Source organism: Haplochromis burtoni, unplaced genomic scaffold, assembly GCF_018398535.1.
Source record: "Haplochromis burtoni strain Fernald_Lab_line unplaced genomic scaffold, NCSU_Asbu1 Contig_210, whole genome shotgun sequence".
In the NCBI taxonomy this organism is placed as follows: domain Eukaryota; kingdom Metazoa; phylum Chordata; class Actinopteri; order Cichliformes; family Cichlidae; genus Haplochromis; species Haplochromis burtoni.
The window spans coordinates 89251-103220 of record NW_024582571.1 but is presented as its reverse complement, the minus strand read 5'-3'; the positions used below and the strand labels follow the sequence as shown (position 1 = coordinate 103220).

At 42.1% G+C, this 13970-nt stretch overlaps 2 protein-coding genes across 4 annotated transcripts; one reads left to right on the top strand and one right to left on the bottom strand.

Annotated features, from left to right (window-relative positions):
- Window positions 1–472: 472 nt before the first annotated feature.
- Window positions 473–8089, bottom strand: fbxo7 (F-box protein 7). Of its 3 annotated transcripts, none has more exons than XM_005936365.3 (10): window positions 7922–8089; window positions 5830–5955; window positions 5503–5746; window positions 3787–4038; window positions 3559–3703; window positions 3382–3465; window positions 3207–3302; window positions 1715–1891; window positions 1097–1137; window positions 473–868 (listed from the first exon to the last, which is right to left on the bottom strand). In XM_005936365.3, the coding sequence occupies exons 2-10, from the start codon at window positions 5949–5951 to the stop codon at window positions 560–562; spliced, it is 1470 nt and encodes a 489-aa protein (XP_005936427.1). In that variant the 5' UTR covers window positions 5952–5955; window positions 7922–8089; the 3' UTR covers window positions 473–559. The 3 variants fall into 3 exon arrangements, with proteins under 3 accessions (XP_005936427.1, XP_005936425.1, XP_005936426.1); XM_005936363.3 differs by lacking the exon at window positions 7922–8089 and adding an exon at window positions 7055–7143; XM_005936364.3 differs by lacking the exon at window positions 7922–8089 and adding an exon at window positions 6996–7101.
- A 628-nt stretch (window positions 8090–8717) lies between these two features.
- On the top strand, window positions 8718–12599 carry rtcb (RNA 2',3'-cyclic phosphate and 5'-OH ligase). Its single transcript, XM_005936361.3, has 12 exons — window positions 8718–8913; window positions 9346–9424; window positions 9506–9573; window positions 9650–9749; window positions 9943–10099; window positions 10168–10324; window positions 10411–10570; window positions 10650–10825; window positions 11318–11506; window positions 11582–11692; window positions 11777–11896; window positions 11978–12599. Exons 1-12 carry the CDS (start codon window positions 8821–8823, stop codon window positions 12083–12085), a joined length of 1518 nt encoding a protein of 505 aa, XP_005936423.1. The 5' UTR covers window positions 8718–8820; the 3' UTR covers window positions 12086–12599.
- The last annotated feature ends 1371 nt before the right edge of the window (window positions 12600–13970 follow it).

Sequence of the window (13970 nt, the reverse complement as noted above, 5' to 3'; positions counted from 1 at the left end):
TAGAATGATATTATTGAAATGGAAAGAGCCACTTCCACCTGTATATGGGCAATGGGTTAAGGATGTCATGTACTATACTCAGCTGGAAAAGATCCGCTACACTGTAAAAGGCTCGGTTCGGAGGTTCTATGACACATGGCAACCTTTTCTTACTTACTTTGAAAGATTAAGTCCGGATACTATTGCTTAATGTGTGTGCGAGTGGGGTTTTTTTTTTGTTTTTTTTGTTTTTGTATTTTTTTTTTCTTCTCTTGCTGTTGTTCATCTATTTCATTATTTACTTTGTATCTGTAAAATTATTTCATTTTATGTTATTTTATCTCTCCTTTCCTCTCTGACTGGGTTTTAGTTACACTGTTCTGGGTGGGTGGGGGGGTGGGGGCACAACTGTTTGTTAATTTTGCCATAATTGTTGTTGGAAGCAATTCTTTGTTCAATAAAAAGACCTTGATCAAAAAAAGAATGTTTTAAATTCTGATTTTATTGTGAAAATGAATTTTTGTCAACCCGGAGTCAAACAGGAAGTTGTGTCATTGATATGTGATCAGTGACGGAGTGATCAGATGAATCCTCGTCGGATGTCTGAAGGTCGCCCTCCCGTTGGTCGGATTCTGTGGAAGTCGTGGCGAGGTCGTCTGTGCGGGTCTGCGAGCGGGCCTATGGGGTCGTAGCGGGGGCGGGGGAGTAGGCCGTGGGGCAGGTTTGGTCGCTGATCGTATTCCCCACCGATGATGCCCGGCACCGGGGGGAAGTGAGGGTAGGGGATGGGGTGGAAGATGTCTCCTGGATGGAAAGGCAGGAGGGGGCGGGGGCGAGTCGGGGCAGCGTTTCGAAGTTCAGAGCGAAACTTGTACGACTTTTTGTAGAGCTGGAAAACAAATAAAAACAAATTAAATTATTTACACAAAAAATGCCAAAAAAAAAAAATCAACAACAAATCACATTAAAACTTAAATTCTGCGAGCTATCATCAATCTGCCCCACATTAGTGTAATTTATTATTACCTTAAAATATTCATATTAAAAACGACACATTAGGAGGTTTTAAGAGTTTACAGTTCTTTAGTTATTTACTTTGATGAAGTGTGTTTCTCACCTCTTTCCAGTCTGTGTCTCTGGATCTGCCTGAGCCTGAATCTGAAAAACGGCAAACACAATCAGTCACTTTAATTATAATGATTTTGTTGAAAAACTGGACAATCACAATAAATCAATCAATAAACCTTTATTTAATGGACTCATTTCACAACTTCAAATCTGTGTAAATTTAGAAAATATTTTGATACTTTTTAGTTTATTTATTTCTAAAAACTATCTTAAACACGGTGGATATTCAGGTGTTTCCCCCACAATTTCTGCTTATTTGTGGAGAAAATAATGACTGATTTGTTTTTACATTTTTTAAATGTTATTTTCTTTTTTAATGCTGTCATTTAAATTATCTTATTCAGATTCTCATATTTAATGTACAGTAAGCTGTTTAAAACTTCACTGAAAATTATTTAATTAATAAGTAAATTAAGACATTATAACAGGTTTTAATAAGTTAAGGGTGTTCTAAGGGTGAAAAATAGAAAAAAAATCAAGAACATCTAAAAAGCACATGAAAAAGAACATTTAAACAGTGTCAGTGGAACATTTGACCCATAGTTAGAGAAATTTGCAGAAATAATTTTAAAAATAAATGAAATAGTTTTAAGGACTCTTTTTCCACCTGCGAAGTCGCGGCGGTACAGATGTCTCCACAGCGACGAGTCTGCTGTGGCGACGTTGAAGTGCCGGCTTACCGCCGACAGTCTGACCACAGAGCGAACGTCGAGCAGGCGGAGGACTCTGAGGAGCAGCTCCGGAGGAAGAGCAGGCAGACCGAACGCCACGGGGAGGGCCATCGCTGAAACACATCACAGACTGTCAGTACCAGACATTAGCATGTTAGCACGTTAGCATCTGCTTACAGAGAAACATCATCAATGAAAACGCGACTCAAGCTCATATGAGTCAAACAAGCTGTTCCTCTAAAGCAGCTTCCCAAATGTTTCGGGACAGATTTTACTAGAATTCTTCGGGATATTAACATGAAATAGTTTATTACAAAACAAATGAGTTTGTGTGAAAAGAAAAACTAGAAAAGGAAACTCTGTATGAACTCAAGTCTGAAAGTAAAAAACGAATTTAAGATGGCAAAATAATCTGTAATCCTTCTTTTTTTTTTTTTTTTTTTTTTTTTAACTCATGGCTTCATAGGTTGGGATGAAACCTTTCATGGACACTCATATAAGTTCTTTATCCAACACTTTTTTACTACAAATAAAAGTTATTTGTTCTTTGGTATTTAAATAAGATGATGTAGTTGATAAAATGGGATTTCGATCAAAATATGTTTTGATCATAAGAAACGTAAAATTGAGTGTCATCTACATGTAACTTTTAAAGCTGCTAATCTTCTCAGTTCGAAGCACATAGAAGTCAAACACCAGAGGACCTAAACTGGAACCCTGGGGAACACCGTAGGTCACAGGTGTCGAACTCCAGGCCTCGAGGGCAGATGTCCTGCAGGTTTTAGATGTGTCCTTGATCCAACACAGCTGATTTAAATCACTAAATGACCTCCTCAACATGTCTTGAAGTTCTCCAGAGGCCTGGTAATGAACTAATCATTTGTTTCAAGTGTGTTGACCCTGGGTGAGATCTAAAACCTGCAGGACACCGGCCCCCGAGGTCTGGAGTTTGACACCCCTGCCCTAGGTGATAAAATACAGAATAAATTTGACTTTTAGAGGCACTTACTGCTAATTTATGGTGAAGTTATTTAATAATGTAATCCCCTTACATAATGCAAGTGAACAGTTTAAGAGACACTTTAATTACATGTCAAAATGTCTTAAAATTTTTTAATAAAGCTCCAAATTCAAGGAGTAATCTTTTAATTTTGTATAAATTTAAATAACTTTCATTAAGATTTTGATTGGTTAATATAATTCTCTTTGCCCTGTATGTTTTTTATGAGTGGGATTTTGAGTTTTACATTTTAATTTTAATGAAATTGAACATCGATTTAAATAAAATCTTTCTTAAACTCACTAAAAGCTGTAACATGGCTAATGTTCACAGCAATTTAACTTCTCTGAGGTTTTCTCTGATTAAAGCTGATGAACTGGATGATGTCAGCACCAACATGTTGTGACTCATCTGAGAGGGGGCGTTACCTTCTCTGGCGGTGGCGATCAGTGGGTACGCCAGCTGGTCTTTGAAGAGTCGGGACAGTTTGCTGAGGTCTTTAAATGCTGCTGCAGCACTTCCTCCTGAACAACATCAGACACAGAAAATTAATCAAAGACGCTCCCGTGCTGGTGGCGTTATGCCAACCAATCACAGCTTTACCTGGCCACTCGTTGGTCACGTAGCTGGATGCATTCAGACACAGTTTGCGGACAGTGTCGACCGTTTCTGTAACCTTCAGAGTCGCTGCATGAAGAAGAAACAGGTCAGAAACACAGTGGGAGTTGAACACTAAAAGGTCAAAGAAAAATAAATTCAGCCCATTTAAAGAGGACTCACTGTTCATGACGAGCATTGGGCCCATGCACACAGCCACCACCGAGGCCAGGCTGCTCTCACACAGAGGATGAGTGTACTGCAGCTTGTAGACTCCACCTGCACACCTCCATCCAGCAGGCATCTCACCGGGCTTCAGCTCGGTGCCCTGTGGAGGCGCACACACTTACTCAAAGCGTCTGCCTTCACCTGTTTACTCAGCAGGATATTAACCTGTCCCCCTCGCCTCACCTGAGCAATGAACCCAGTCTCGAGCATCAGGAGATGTCCGGCCACCATGATGGCATCATTGGGACTTGTTGGCTGGGCCGTGTGGTACAGGAGCTCCAGAGAGAGTGGTGCCTGACCTTCCTCGGCCTCACCGCACAGCATTGGCTCCCAGATGGTGGCTGAAGATTCAGAGTCCAGCATCTCACAGGACGGCTGGGACTCTGAAAGGACTGCAGGACCGGCAGCCCCACTGACACTGCTGCTGCTGCTCGGCTGTTTACCAACAACAAAACTGTGAGCTTGGGCACGTCTACGCCCCTCGTCAGGTCTGATGAGTGACACAGGCTAAAATAATCTGCTGTTGTTTCTTTGTTATAATAACTTAAAATATAAAACAGACATGAACAACATCAAAAACAACAACCTGCCATAAACAGGTCAAGGCTGATCTCCTTTAATGTTACAGCTGACCACAAACATCAAAACACAGTCAGATCCATAAGTATGTGAACAATGATGCCTCTGCTGACCAGCCTTTGAAAATGCAGGACTGTAATTGGCTGAAATTCCTGAACAGTCAATGCAACACTTTGTTGTCTTCTCGAGTTAAAGCTCAAAGTCTTATTGTTTGATATGAAATATTCTGTGATGACCCACGAGGCTAAACTACAAAGGCTCTGTCAGTTTTCAAATACTTGTGGTGACAACTGTAAAAGACAAACAGCAAGGGGCCTGGATGGGAACCTTGTGGAACACCGTACGATTATAAATCAGTGTTTGTCTTCATTTTCAGAATGATAGGGAATTTTAAAATACCATCAAACCATTACACAGATTTAACGCCCACTATGCTCTTCCAGTGAGTTTGTTTTTATTTTTTGGCACCAGTAACACTGGAGACCATCTCCTGCAATGGGTAAAGCTCGTCCTTTTAAACTTTTGCAGAACTTTGTTTTTCTCTCCAGCTGTTCATGAGATGCACATCTGTAAGGATTTAAAAGCGCCCCAAGCACCAAATATATAAACGCTTCTCAGGCTAACTGAGACTTCGCTATTTAAAAATGTGTCTGGTGATATGAAGCTGAGGATGTGTCTGAAAATGCTCCGTTAGACTCCTGCAGCTTTCCAGATGTGAAGATTTCTACTGCTGTGAGAGAGCCGGTGCTTCCACGATGAAGGCTGGCACGCCCATGACTTTTAACTGTTCTTTAATCCAAAGTTCCCTGAAAGCTTGTATGTATCAGGTGAGAAAGCTTTTGAACCTGTGAATTCGTCCAGCTCCAAACAAAACATCCCAGGTTTCAGAGGCACAGCTGGTTCACCTAAACACTTTCAGTCTGATGCTGCTGATGCAAACTGAGATGAGTCAGAGTGTCATCAGTGTTGGATGATGTGAAATTAAGTGTGTCCTCGTGTGGATCCACAGAAGAGAAGCTGTGAGGGGGGTGTGGCCCTTTAAACCAGCTTTAACCCTTGCTGTGTGCTCTGTGGTGTGTCTGTATTTGCGAATTATTTTATGTTATAATTCAGCTCATAAAAACACGAGAAAGTAAAACAGAAACTGTGCACTGAAGCCAGAAGTATGTGGATGCTTTCTGGGCCTGTTTCTGATCTCTGGCCGAGGCAGTCTACAGTCTGTGTAGACTGATCTCCCACACATGGACTGGAAACAGGCTCGATATGTCTCACACACTTATCCAGCCCACCTGAACAACCTGCTGGAGGTGAACATCATACCTGAGTGGAGGCCATGATGGGGGTCTGCTGGCTTTGCCTCTGGTTTGCAGAGCTCTTGGCTGCCGTGTAGGTGGAGCTTGTAGACGAGGCTGAGCTGGTTGAACCGGCGGCAGCTGTGGCTTCAGACTGAGGCAGATGGACACAGATCAAATCTCCGGACACGATGCCGCAGGACGCCAAAGTCTGAGCAGTGTCCGTGAGCAGCTTGGAGCCGTTCAGAGACAAACCAAACTCTGTGTCTGAACTGAAGCGCAAGTAGGGAGTCAAATAACTGAAACTTTATAAACCACAACTCAGATTACAGAGTTAGACATGTGCAGCACCGACCTGAGTCCATGTGAGGACAACAGCATCTCCTGGATGTGATCTCTGAGCTCTTTCAAACTGGGATCTTCTCCAAGTAACTCCACCCGGCTGGTCTGCCTGTTGATCCGAACTCGCAGCTTCATGATGCTGCTCACACACACAGACACAGGAAGAGGACTCACACTAAGTAATGCACAGACTGCAGAGGGCCATGATGCTCTTAACAGAACTGTATTCACATGTTTGGATTTTATATCACGCAGTCTGATTTTTCATATAATTTTATTTCCATGTTGTATTTAATATTTTATTTATATGCAACTTTGTTTTATTCCTTTATTATTATTATTATTATTATTATTATTGTTATTATTATTCAAAGGAGCTTGCAAAGAAAAGTGTCTGGACTTCTTTAAGTTACTTGAAGACGTTTCACCTCTCATCCGAGAAGCTTCTTCAGTTCTGAGAACCTTCACAGACATTATTATTATTATATTTTTTCTTTATTTTAATCATCTTTCTATTAATGTTTAATTGTTTCATTTCTAATTTTTACTAATAATTATTATTTTTGTATGTAATTGTATTCATTTCTTTAGTATGTATTAATCTATTTCATTTTTGTTATCAGGTTCTTATTTTTCGTTTCTTATTGTATTTGTGTTTCTCATAAAAATATGTTGTCAAATTTCACTAAAAACAGATAAAAAGTGAATGGAGTCTGGTGAAAAGATTCCAGCTGCTAAATCGGATCATCAGTGAACAGTGACGTAATATCTAATGAACTTTAACTAACATTAATTTAATCTGTGCACATATTAAAAAAGTATCACGTGATTTTTACTGTGCACAAAGTGACTCTGATTCAAATCCAAACCTCACAGTAAACTTTAGCTCATTAAGTACGAAACCTCATTACAAATCTGCCAAATTTAACTTTTGATGAGTCACTAATGACGTTTTGAAGTTTCTTAGCAGCTTTAGCTCCGCTTTACCGCTAAAACGTCACATTTAGAGGATTTTCGTTCATTTTGCGCTGATTTCAGAGCGTCGTTGGTTCTCTGAGGTAGAAAAATATGTAAAGAGCTGCGTGAAAACAAACGTTTCGTTTTCATTTCCGCAGTCTAATCGTTAGCTAACGTTTCACTGACACTGCTGCTGCTTAGCGCGGGTTAGTGTTAACTAACCGGGTTAAGTAGCGTTTGTAGTCCTGAAAGCTGGAAGTCAAACAGAAGAACACTCACACCGTGAACTATCGGGAAGACATCCACGACTCTTCATGTGCTTCTCTGTAAACACACAAACCTGCAGCGCCCCAAAACACGGACACACCGCTTCCGGGATGGATTTTCATAATATAACACGTCGAGGGCACTCAAATCAAAAGTTTATAAACCAAAGTTTTTTTTAAAAAAAAAATCTTAATAATTCTGTTAGAATAAATGTATTATGCCGTAAAAAGGCCCAACTTTTCAAAATAACAACTTTTATTAAATTAGATGCATGTATTTATATTTTTTATTTATATGTACGCATGCATTATGTTGCTTTGTGTAGATTCTGCTTTTGTTTTGAAGGCTTGTCACTAAACTTCCTGAATCATTATCCAAAATAAACTTTCGTAAAACTACAAATACGGCAACCGGGCTGCATAAAATCCTGAGTATTCTCCAGAACATTTCGATTGGTATGAATAAATCTGCAGGGGAGATAAAATTAATCATCTTTATATACTGTTTAAATAACGGAATTTTATGTTCCCCAAAAGGTTGATTCTGTTCATCTGGACGTAGCGTTGTCAGTGGGAGAAACGTTTCATCACTCATTCAAGTGACTTCTTCAGTCTCAGCTGACTGCGGGTTTCCCCAGCATTATAAACAGTACATTTGCACGATAACTGAAACTAGCCCACTGAATGAATGGTGGGCTGTGAGGTCAGTTCCTTGATCATTAATATGCAAATTCTCATTATCATTATCAATAACCACTGATCGAAGCCCGTTGATCAAAGCGCGTTGATCAATGGTACTCATTGACCATGAGTACCTTTCACAGAGAGTTGGGAAATGTCTGCAATCACAGCATTGTAAGATAGTGAAAGATGTACCCTTACCGTATTTTCTGCTGAAAGTAGAAGAAAAACAAGATGATGGTTTAAGTTGAAAATTTCCGCTTCTTATTTCTGTCTATTATATCTTGAGATCATTTAATGAATTCACAGATCAGTGCTGCTCTCTCTTTCTTTGCTAATATAAGTCAGTGGATCTCACTCAGCAGTGTCTGTCTCTGTCATTTATCTCCATAGTAACCATCTCAGTATTTATTATATAATATTTATTTAATGACGCTTTGAATCTCCAAAAATTCAGTGATTAAAAAGCCAAGAAGCTGGATGTAATTCAGCCAAAGACTCTATGTGGAGCACTTTTATTCCACAACAGTATTGCCATGACAAGAAAAAGAAATCAGAAAAGAAAAAACAAATTAGTGACTGATGGAAAGAGCAGACTGAACACATAGTTCAGGAGGACAGGGCCGTGTCTTATTTGCAGCGTGGGCCACCAGAATACCCAGAAATCATAAATACATCATCGATGAACGACAGCAAAGGTTGTCGGAAATGACTGAAAGGGAAGGGTTTAGTTTATGATTCACAATACAGCAAGGACATGTGTGAGTGTGGGAGCATTGTCACGGGCAGGAACTCCTCACAGAGGGCAGGAAGTGTTTCCATCACAGAAATTGAACCCGCAGGCAGAGCAGGAGGAGCAGAGAGATCCTGGAGCACGTCCACACACTGCTGTTCTACTGAGGATAATACCGCATAGAGAATAACTGTGGAACACTGAACAGTAGGTGGCAGTAATTGCGCGTGCAGCCTGTTGAGCGTAGAAGAAAAAGAAGCCGAAGAAGAATCTTTTCTTCGGCTTCTTTTTCTAATCTTACATTAGACAGCCAGTGAAACGCGGCGTTAAAGAGTGAGATTTGCCGTTTTTGGTCGTTTGTGGAGTCATGAGTCGCAGTTACAATGATGAGCTGCAGTTTCTGGATAAAATCTCCTCCACCTCCTGGAGAATCAAAAAGGGCTTCGTCCCCAACATGCAGGTACGAGCTAACAGATAACAGCTCACAGCTAGCTGGTAACGTGGCTGCCGGGCTGACAGCTGCAGGTGACTTGATTAAACACAGGTGTCCACGGCATGAGAGGAGAACATCAGAGACAGTAGAACACAGGAGCTGACGGAACCCCCGAGAAATGCCGAATAAGCACGAGGCTAAAAATGATTCTGAACAGCAGCACAAACTTAAAAACGCTTAAAATGATTTACGAAAGTTTTAAGTGTATCTGTTCTGCTCCACCCGCGGGTGGACGCTGGGAGGAGGTGACTCTGCTCCATTGTAGTTTGTTTTCAGTTGGTTTCATTGTCTCACAGAAGAAAGATTCAGAATAATCATTAAAGCGAAGCAGGGACGCTCCTTAAAAGCTTTTATTTCCTCTGCTGTCACCTCTTGACTCCTCCTCCTTTTCCTCTTTAGGTGGAAGGAGTTTTCTACGTGAACGAGTCTCTGGAGAAGCTTATGTTCGAGGAGCTTCGTAATGCCTGCCGAGGAGGAGGTCGGTGACCTTTGAACCCCTCTGAGAGCCCCCTCTACCTGACCTCCACCCTCCTCATTTCTCTCTGTTCCTCCTCCTCAGGTGTTGGCGGGTTCCTTCCAGCCATGAAGCAGATTGGGAATGTGGCGGCGCTGCCGGGGATTGTTAACGTGAGTGTTGCCGTTCTGTATGTGTCCACAGTAAATGTTTTGCTTCGTACTCAGGGTGTCTCTGATTGGTCGGCAGAAATCCATCGGCCTGCCAGATGTCCACTCTGGGTACGGATTTGCTATCGGGAACATGGCAGCCTTTGACATGGACAACCCCAATTCCGTGGTGTCTCCAGGTAGGAAGTACTATGATAAAACATAAGCAGTGTCCTCTAAAACCTGATGAAAAATGAATGGAGTTTGGTGAGAAGCTGTGTGCAGGAAGTAAAAGAATCTTCCAACCTGTGGATTTCCCTGCTGTGGTCACCCGTCATGAAACTTACTCTGTGACCCACCCTGTTAAAACAGTACTTCCCATGTGCCCTCCAGGTGGCGTGGGCTTCGACATAAACTGCGGTGTCCGCCTGCTGAGGACAAACCTGGACGAGGGCGATGTCCAGCCGGTGAAGGAGCAGCTCGCTCAGTCACTGTTCGACCACATCCCTGTGGGAGTCGGCTCCAAAGGCGTCATCCCGATGGGCGCCAAGTAAGTAGAACAGAACAGACCTGCCTCTCCTCACCTGTGTGTCACCTGACTAATGCATGTGTCACCAGGGACCTGGAGGAGGCGCTGGAAATGGGCATGGACTGGTCTCTAAGGGAGGGCTACGCCTGGGCCGAGGATAAGGAGCACTGCGAAGAGTACGGGCGCATGCTGCAGGCCGACCCCAACAAGGTGTCCTCCAAGGCCAAGAAGAGAGGCCTGCCGCAGGTAGCCCTGCAGCTCACACCTGTTTTCACACCTGCAACCCTCTGCTGGTGTCTAAAGCTGTGTGTGTGTGTGTGTGTGTGTTGCAGCTCGGCACTCTGGGAGCAGGAAACCACTATGCTGAGATCCAGGTGGTGGATGAGATCTACAACGACTACGCCGCCAAGAAGATGGGCATTGACCACAAAGGCCAGGTGTGTGTGATGATCCACAGCGGCAGCCGAGGCCTCGGGCATCAGGTCGCCACAGGTACGAGTGCCGCCGAATATTGCAAACCTTCACTTCTGCCTTTTAAATTATCAACGAAAACACCTGGTGATATTTACAGATGCTCTGGTTGCCATGGAGAAGGCGATGAAGCGTGACAAAATCACGGTGAACGATCGACAGCTGGCCTGCGCTCAAATCAACTCTCCTGAGGGGCAGGATTACCTGAAAGGCATGGCAGCCGCAGGAAACTACGCCTGGGTCAACCGCTCCTCCATGACCTTCCTCACCAGACAGGTACGCTCACCTGAGCCACTCTCGGGTCATAAACGCACCGCTGCACCCGCCCTAACAAGAGAAGTGACCTCACATGGTGCTTAAAGCGCAGCTCTTCTCATGAAGAAGTGAGTTCCATGATCAGGAGGATGAACCCACTCTGTTCCACTCCGAGTCGGGGATTCGACGAATGCACTTAAACGCACCACAAATAATATAAAAATACAACTGTAAAAATCATTAATGTGATAGAAAATTCAACTTCTGCTTCTGTTCATTTGTTTTTTATTTTCGTTACATTTTTTATAATTTTTTTTAATCTTTTAACTTTTATTTAATTCATAATTTTTGTGTATTTCTTTTGTTTTCATTTCATTTATAGGATATTCTGTAATTTGAACTTCCGGCATCGGATTGCTGTGGAATCTAACAATGTCCCGATTCTGCTATGATCGTTATGGGGAGGGGGTTTGGGTGAGCGGAGTCTGTAAAAGCGGTTTTCGTGTCTTTCAGGCCTTCTCCAAAGTGTTCGGTACGACGCCGGATGACCTTGACATGCACGTCATCTACGACGTCTCTCACAACATCGCCAAAGTGGAGGAGCACATTGTGGATGGGAAGCAGAGGACGCTGCTCGTTCACCGCAAAGGATCCACGCGAGCCTTCCCCCCTCACCACCCCCTCATCCCCGTCGACTACCAGGTAAGAGCGCGTCATGTTCGTCTGTTTACTCGCCATCATGATGTGAGTCTTGCCTGAACTCGCTGCCATTTCCAGCTCACAGGTCAGCCGGTGCTCATCGGTGGAACGATGGGGACCTGCAGCTACGTCCTGACGGGGACCGAGCAGGGCATGATGGAGACGTTTGGGACCACCTGTCATGGAGCGGTACGAGTCTGAGCGCCCTTCGCGCTGTCACATGGTCAACCTTGGTTTGTTTCATGTCTTTAAGCAACTTCCTGTCTGTTTCAGGGCCGAGCGCTCTCTCGAGCAAAGTCACGCAGGAACCTGGACTTCCAGGACGTCCTGGACAAACTGGCCGACATGGGCATTGCCATCCGGGTGGCGTCGCCCAAACTCGTGATGGAGGAGGTGAGGGGGAGGAGTCAGGGTGGTTTTTATGCACTTTAAGCTGTTTTCTGTTTGCGTCTGACTTTTTTTTTTTTTGTTAAGGCTCCTGAATCATACAAAAACGTGACAGACGTGGTGAACACCTGTCATGAGGCTGGCATCAGCAAGAAGGCAATCAAACTGAGGCCGATCGCTGTCATCAAAGGATGAAGCTGAACCACAGAAATGACTCATGGGCGAAAGACGATAAACACGACTTTTCTGTTTGGAGAGAATTTACGCTAAAGAAGGATTTAAAAAAAACAAAACAAAAAAAAAACATTCTGTTTTTGTTTGGTTGCCAAGAAAACCAGATCGCACTGCAGTGGAGGTCAGAGGTCACCTCTCAGGACTGAAGTGGCCGCTGTAGTTTCCAGTTTCTGCTTCATGAGCTCAGAAATGAGCGGCTGCACTTCTTGCAGATCAAAAAACGAGCCACTGCGGCTGAAATTTTTCTCCGCTCAGCATGAAGTGAGTCCCAGAAGAAAAGCTGGATCTGAATCCTTTGAGATAAATGCAGAAATCTGCTTTCATTTCAGTGTGCTCACACTACTGCAATAAAAATCGAATTCATGCCTTAAATGTGCGTAATAACGAAGACTGTCTGAGAAAACGTAAACATGTTTAATTTCTGTTTAGTTTGCAAAAAAGATCGACTTCAATAAAGAACCAAGTGTGCAGTGAACGGGTTCAGTCTTTGTTTTCCACTGCCGCTGAGAATACAAACACCTGTGAAGTGTTTGGTCCACGGTGAGAAAAAAAGATTTTATAAAATGAAAACAGATGTGCTGTGGATGAATGATGTTCTCCTGTTTTAGGACGTAAATGTCAGAGCTGTGAGTTTAGCTTCTTCTCAAGAAGCAAAACTGAAAGAATTTGTGGATTTCTCATATTTTATTCCATTACATCTCAGGATCCACCTCTGGGAACGTTTCCGGACACGTTAACCAAATAAAAGCAGTCACATGATCTCTGTAGAGGAGGTAAAGTCAAAGTCACTGTCCTAATCCCACATGTAGGCTCAGAGATTTAATCTCACATTACGACAGCAAACAAAAAATTAAAGGAAATAATTTGCGTGGTTCAACAGGGTTAAAATAAAAACGTTATTACAGAACCTGAGACTGACTTTACTGAATGATATTTGCTGTTTCCTTCAAACATTTACATAAATTGAAGTTTACAAACTTGTCTAACATATTTAAGTCTTTATGATCATCAAGGACTGAGCTGCTTAACTACAGAAATCAACTTTTTTTTTTATGTGAGCTGTTAATATTAGTAATAACAGAGCCTGGATGTCACAATATTTCCTTTGTGCAGATGATGAAAAGAAATGCAAATCTTTTCAAATTAAAGACCCCAAATAATTCACATGGATGTAGGACTGAATTTATTAATTTACAAATACTTCACTTTGTCAATATTATTAATATACATCTTAGTTGTAAACTTTGCTTAGCTATTGTGGCACGAATATACCTCCATACATCATATAAAATGAAGCCAATTTCTGAACTTTTACTGCATCTTTATCCAGATATATAAATAAAAAAAGGATGAGGTGGCTGATTAGTGAACACTTTTTTTATGGACATTCAAACAGAAGGTTCAAAAATAAAAGTCAACACATTTCACCATCAATAAAATGTATTTATTTGGCAATTTTTCAGTTCTCCTCTCTCTGCTCAGGACCACTTACAGGAAAATATAACCTGAAAATTCAAACATCCATTAAATCCTTTAAATTAAAAAACAAAACAAAAAACCTGATTCTGCTTTTTTGTGGGTTGACGGATTTGCAGAGCTGACCCTTAGTGTCGGCGTGAATACTTCTACGGTATAAAAAAGTCACTTCAAGCTGATGGGGCATGAACAACATGTGGAGGTGCACATTTTTCTATAGAGACTACAAGGTGTAGATCCTGGTGTTAGTGTAACAGCTGAGTGTTTTTTAAAAGCGTTCGGCATTTTCAGAAAGGGAGATATTAAACAAGCAATAATTCCAGTCTTTCATTTACAGTCATTAGAAACAGGTGCTCATCAGGTGTAGTTT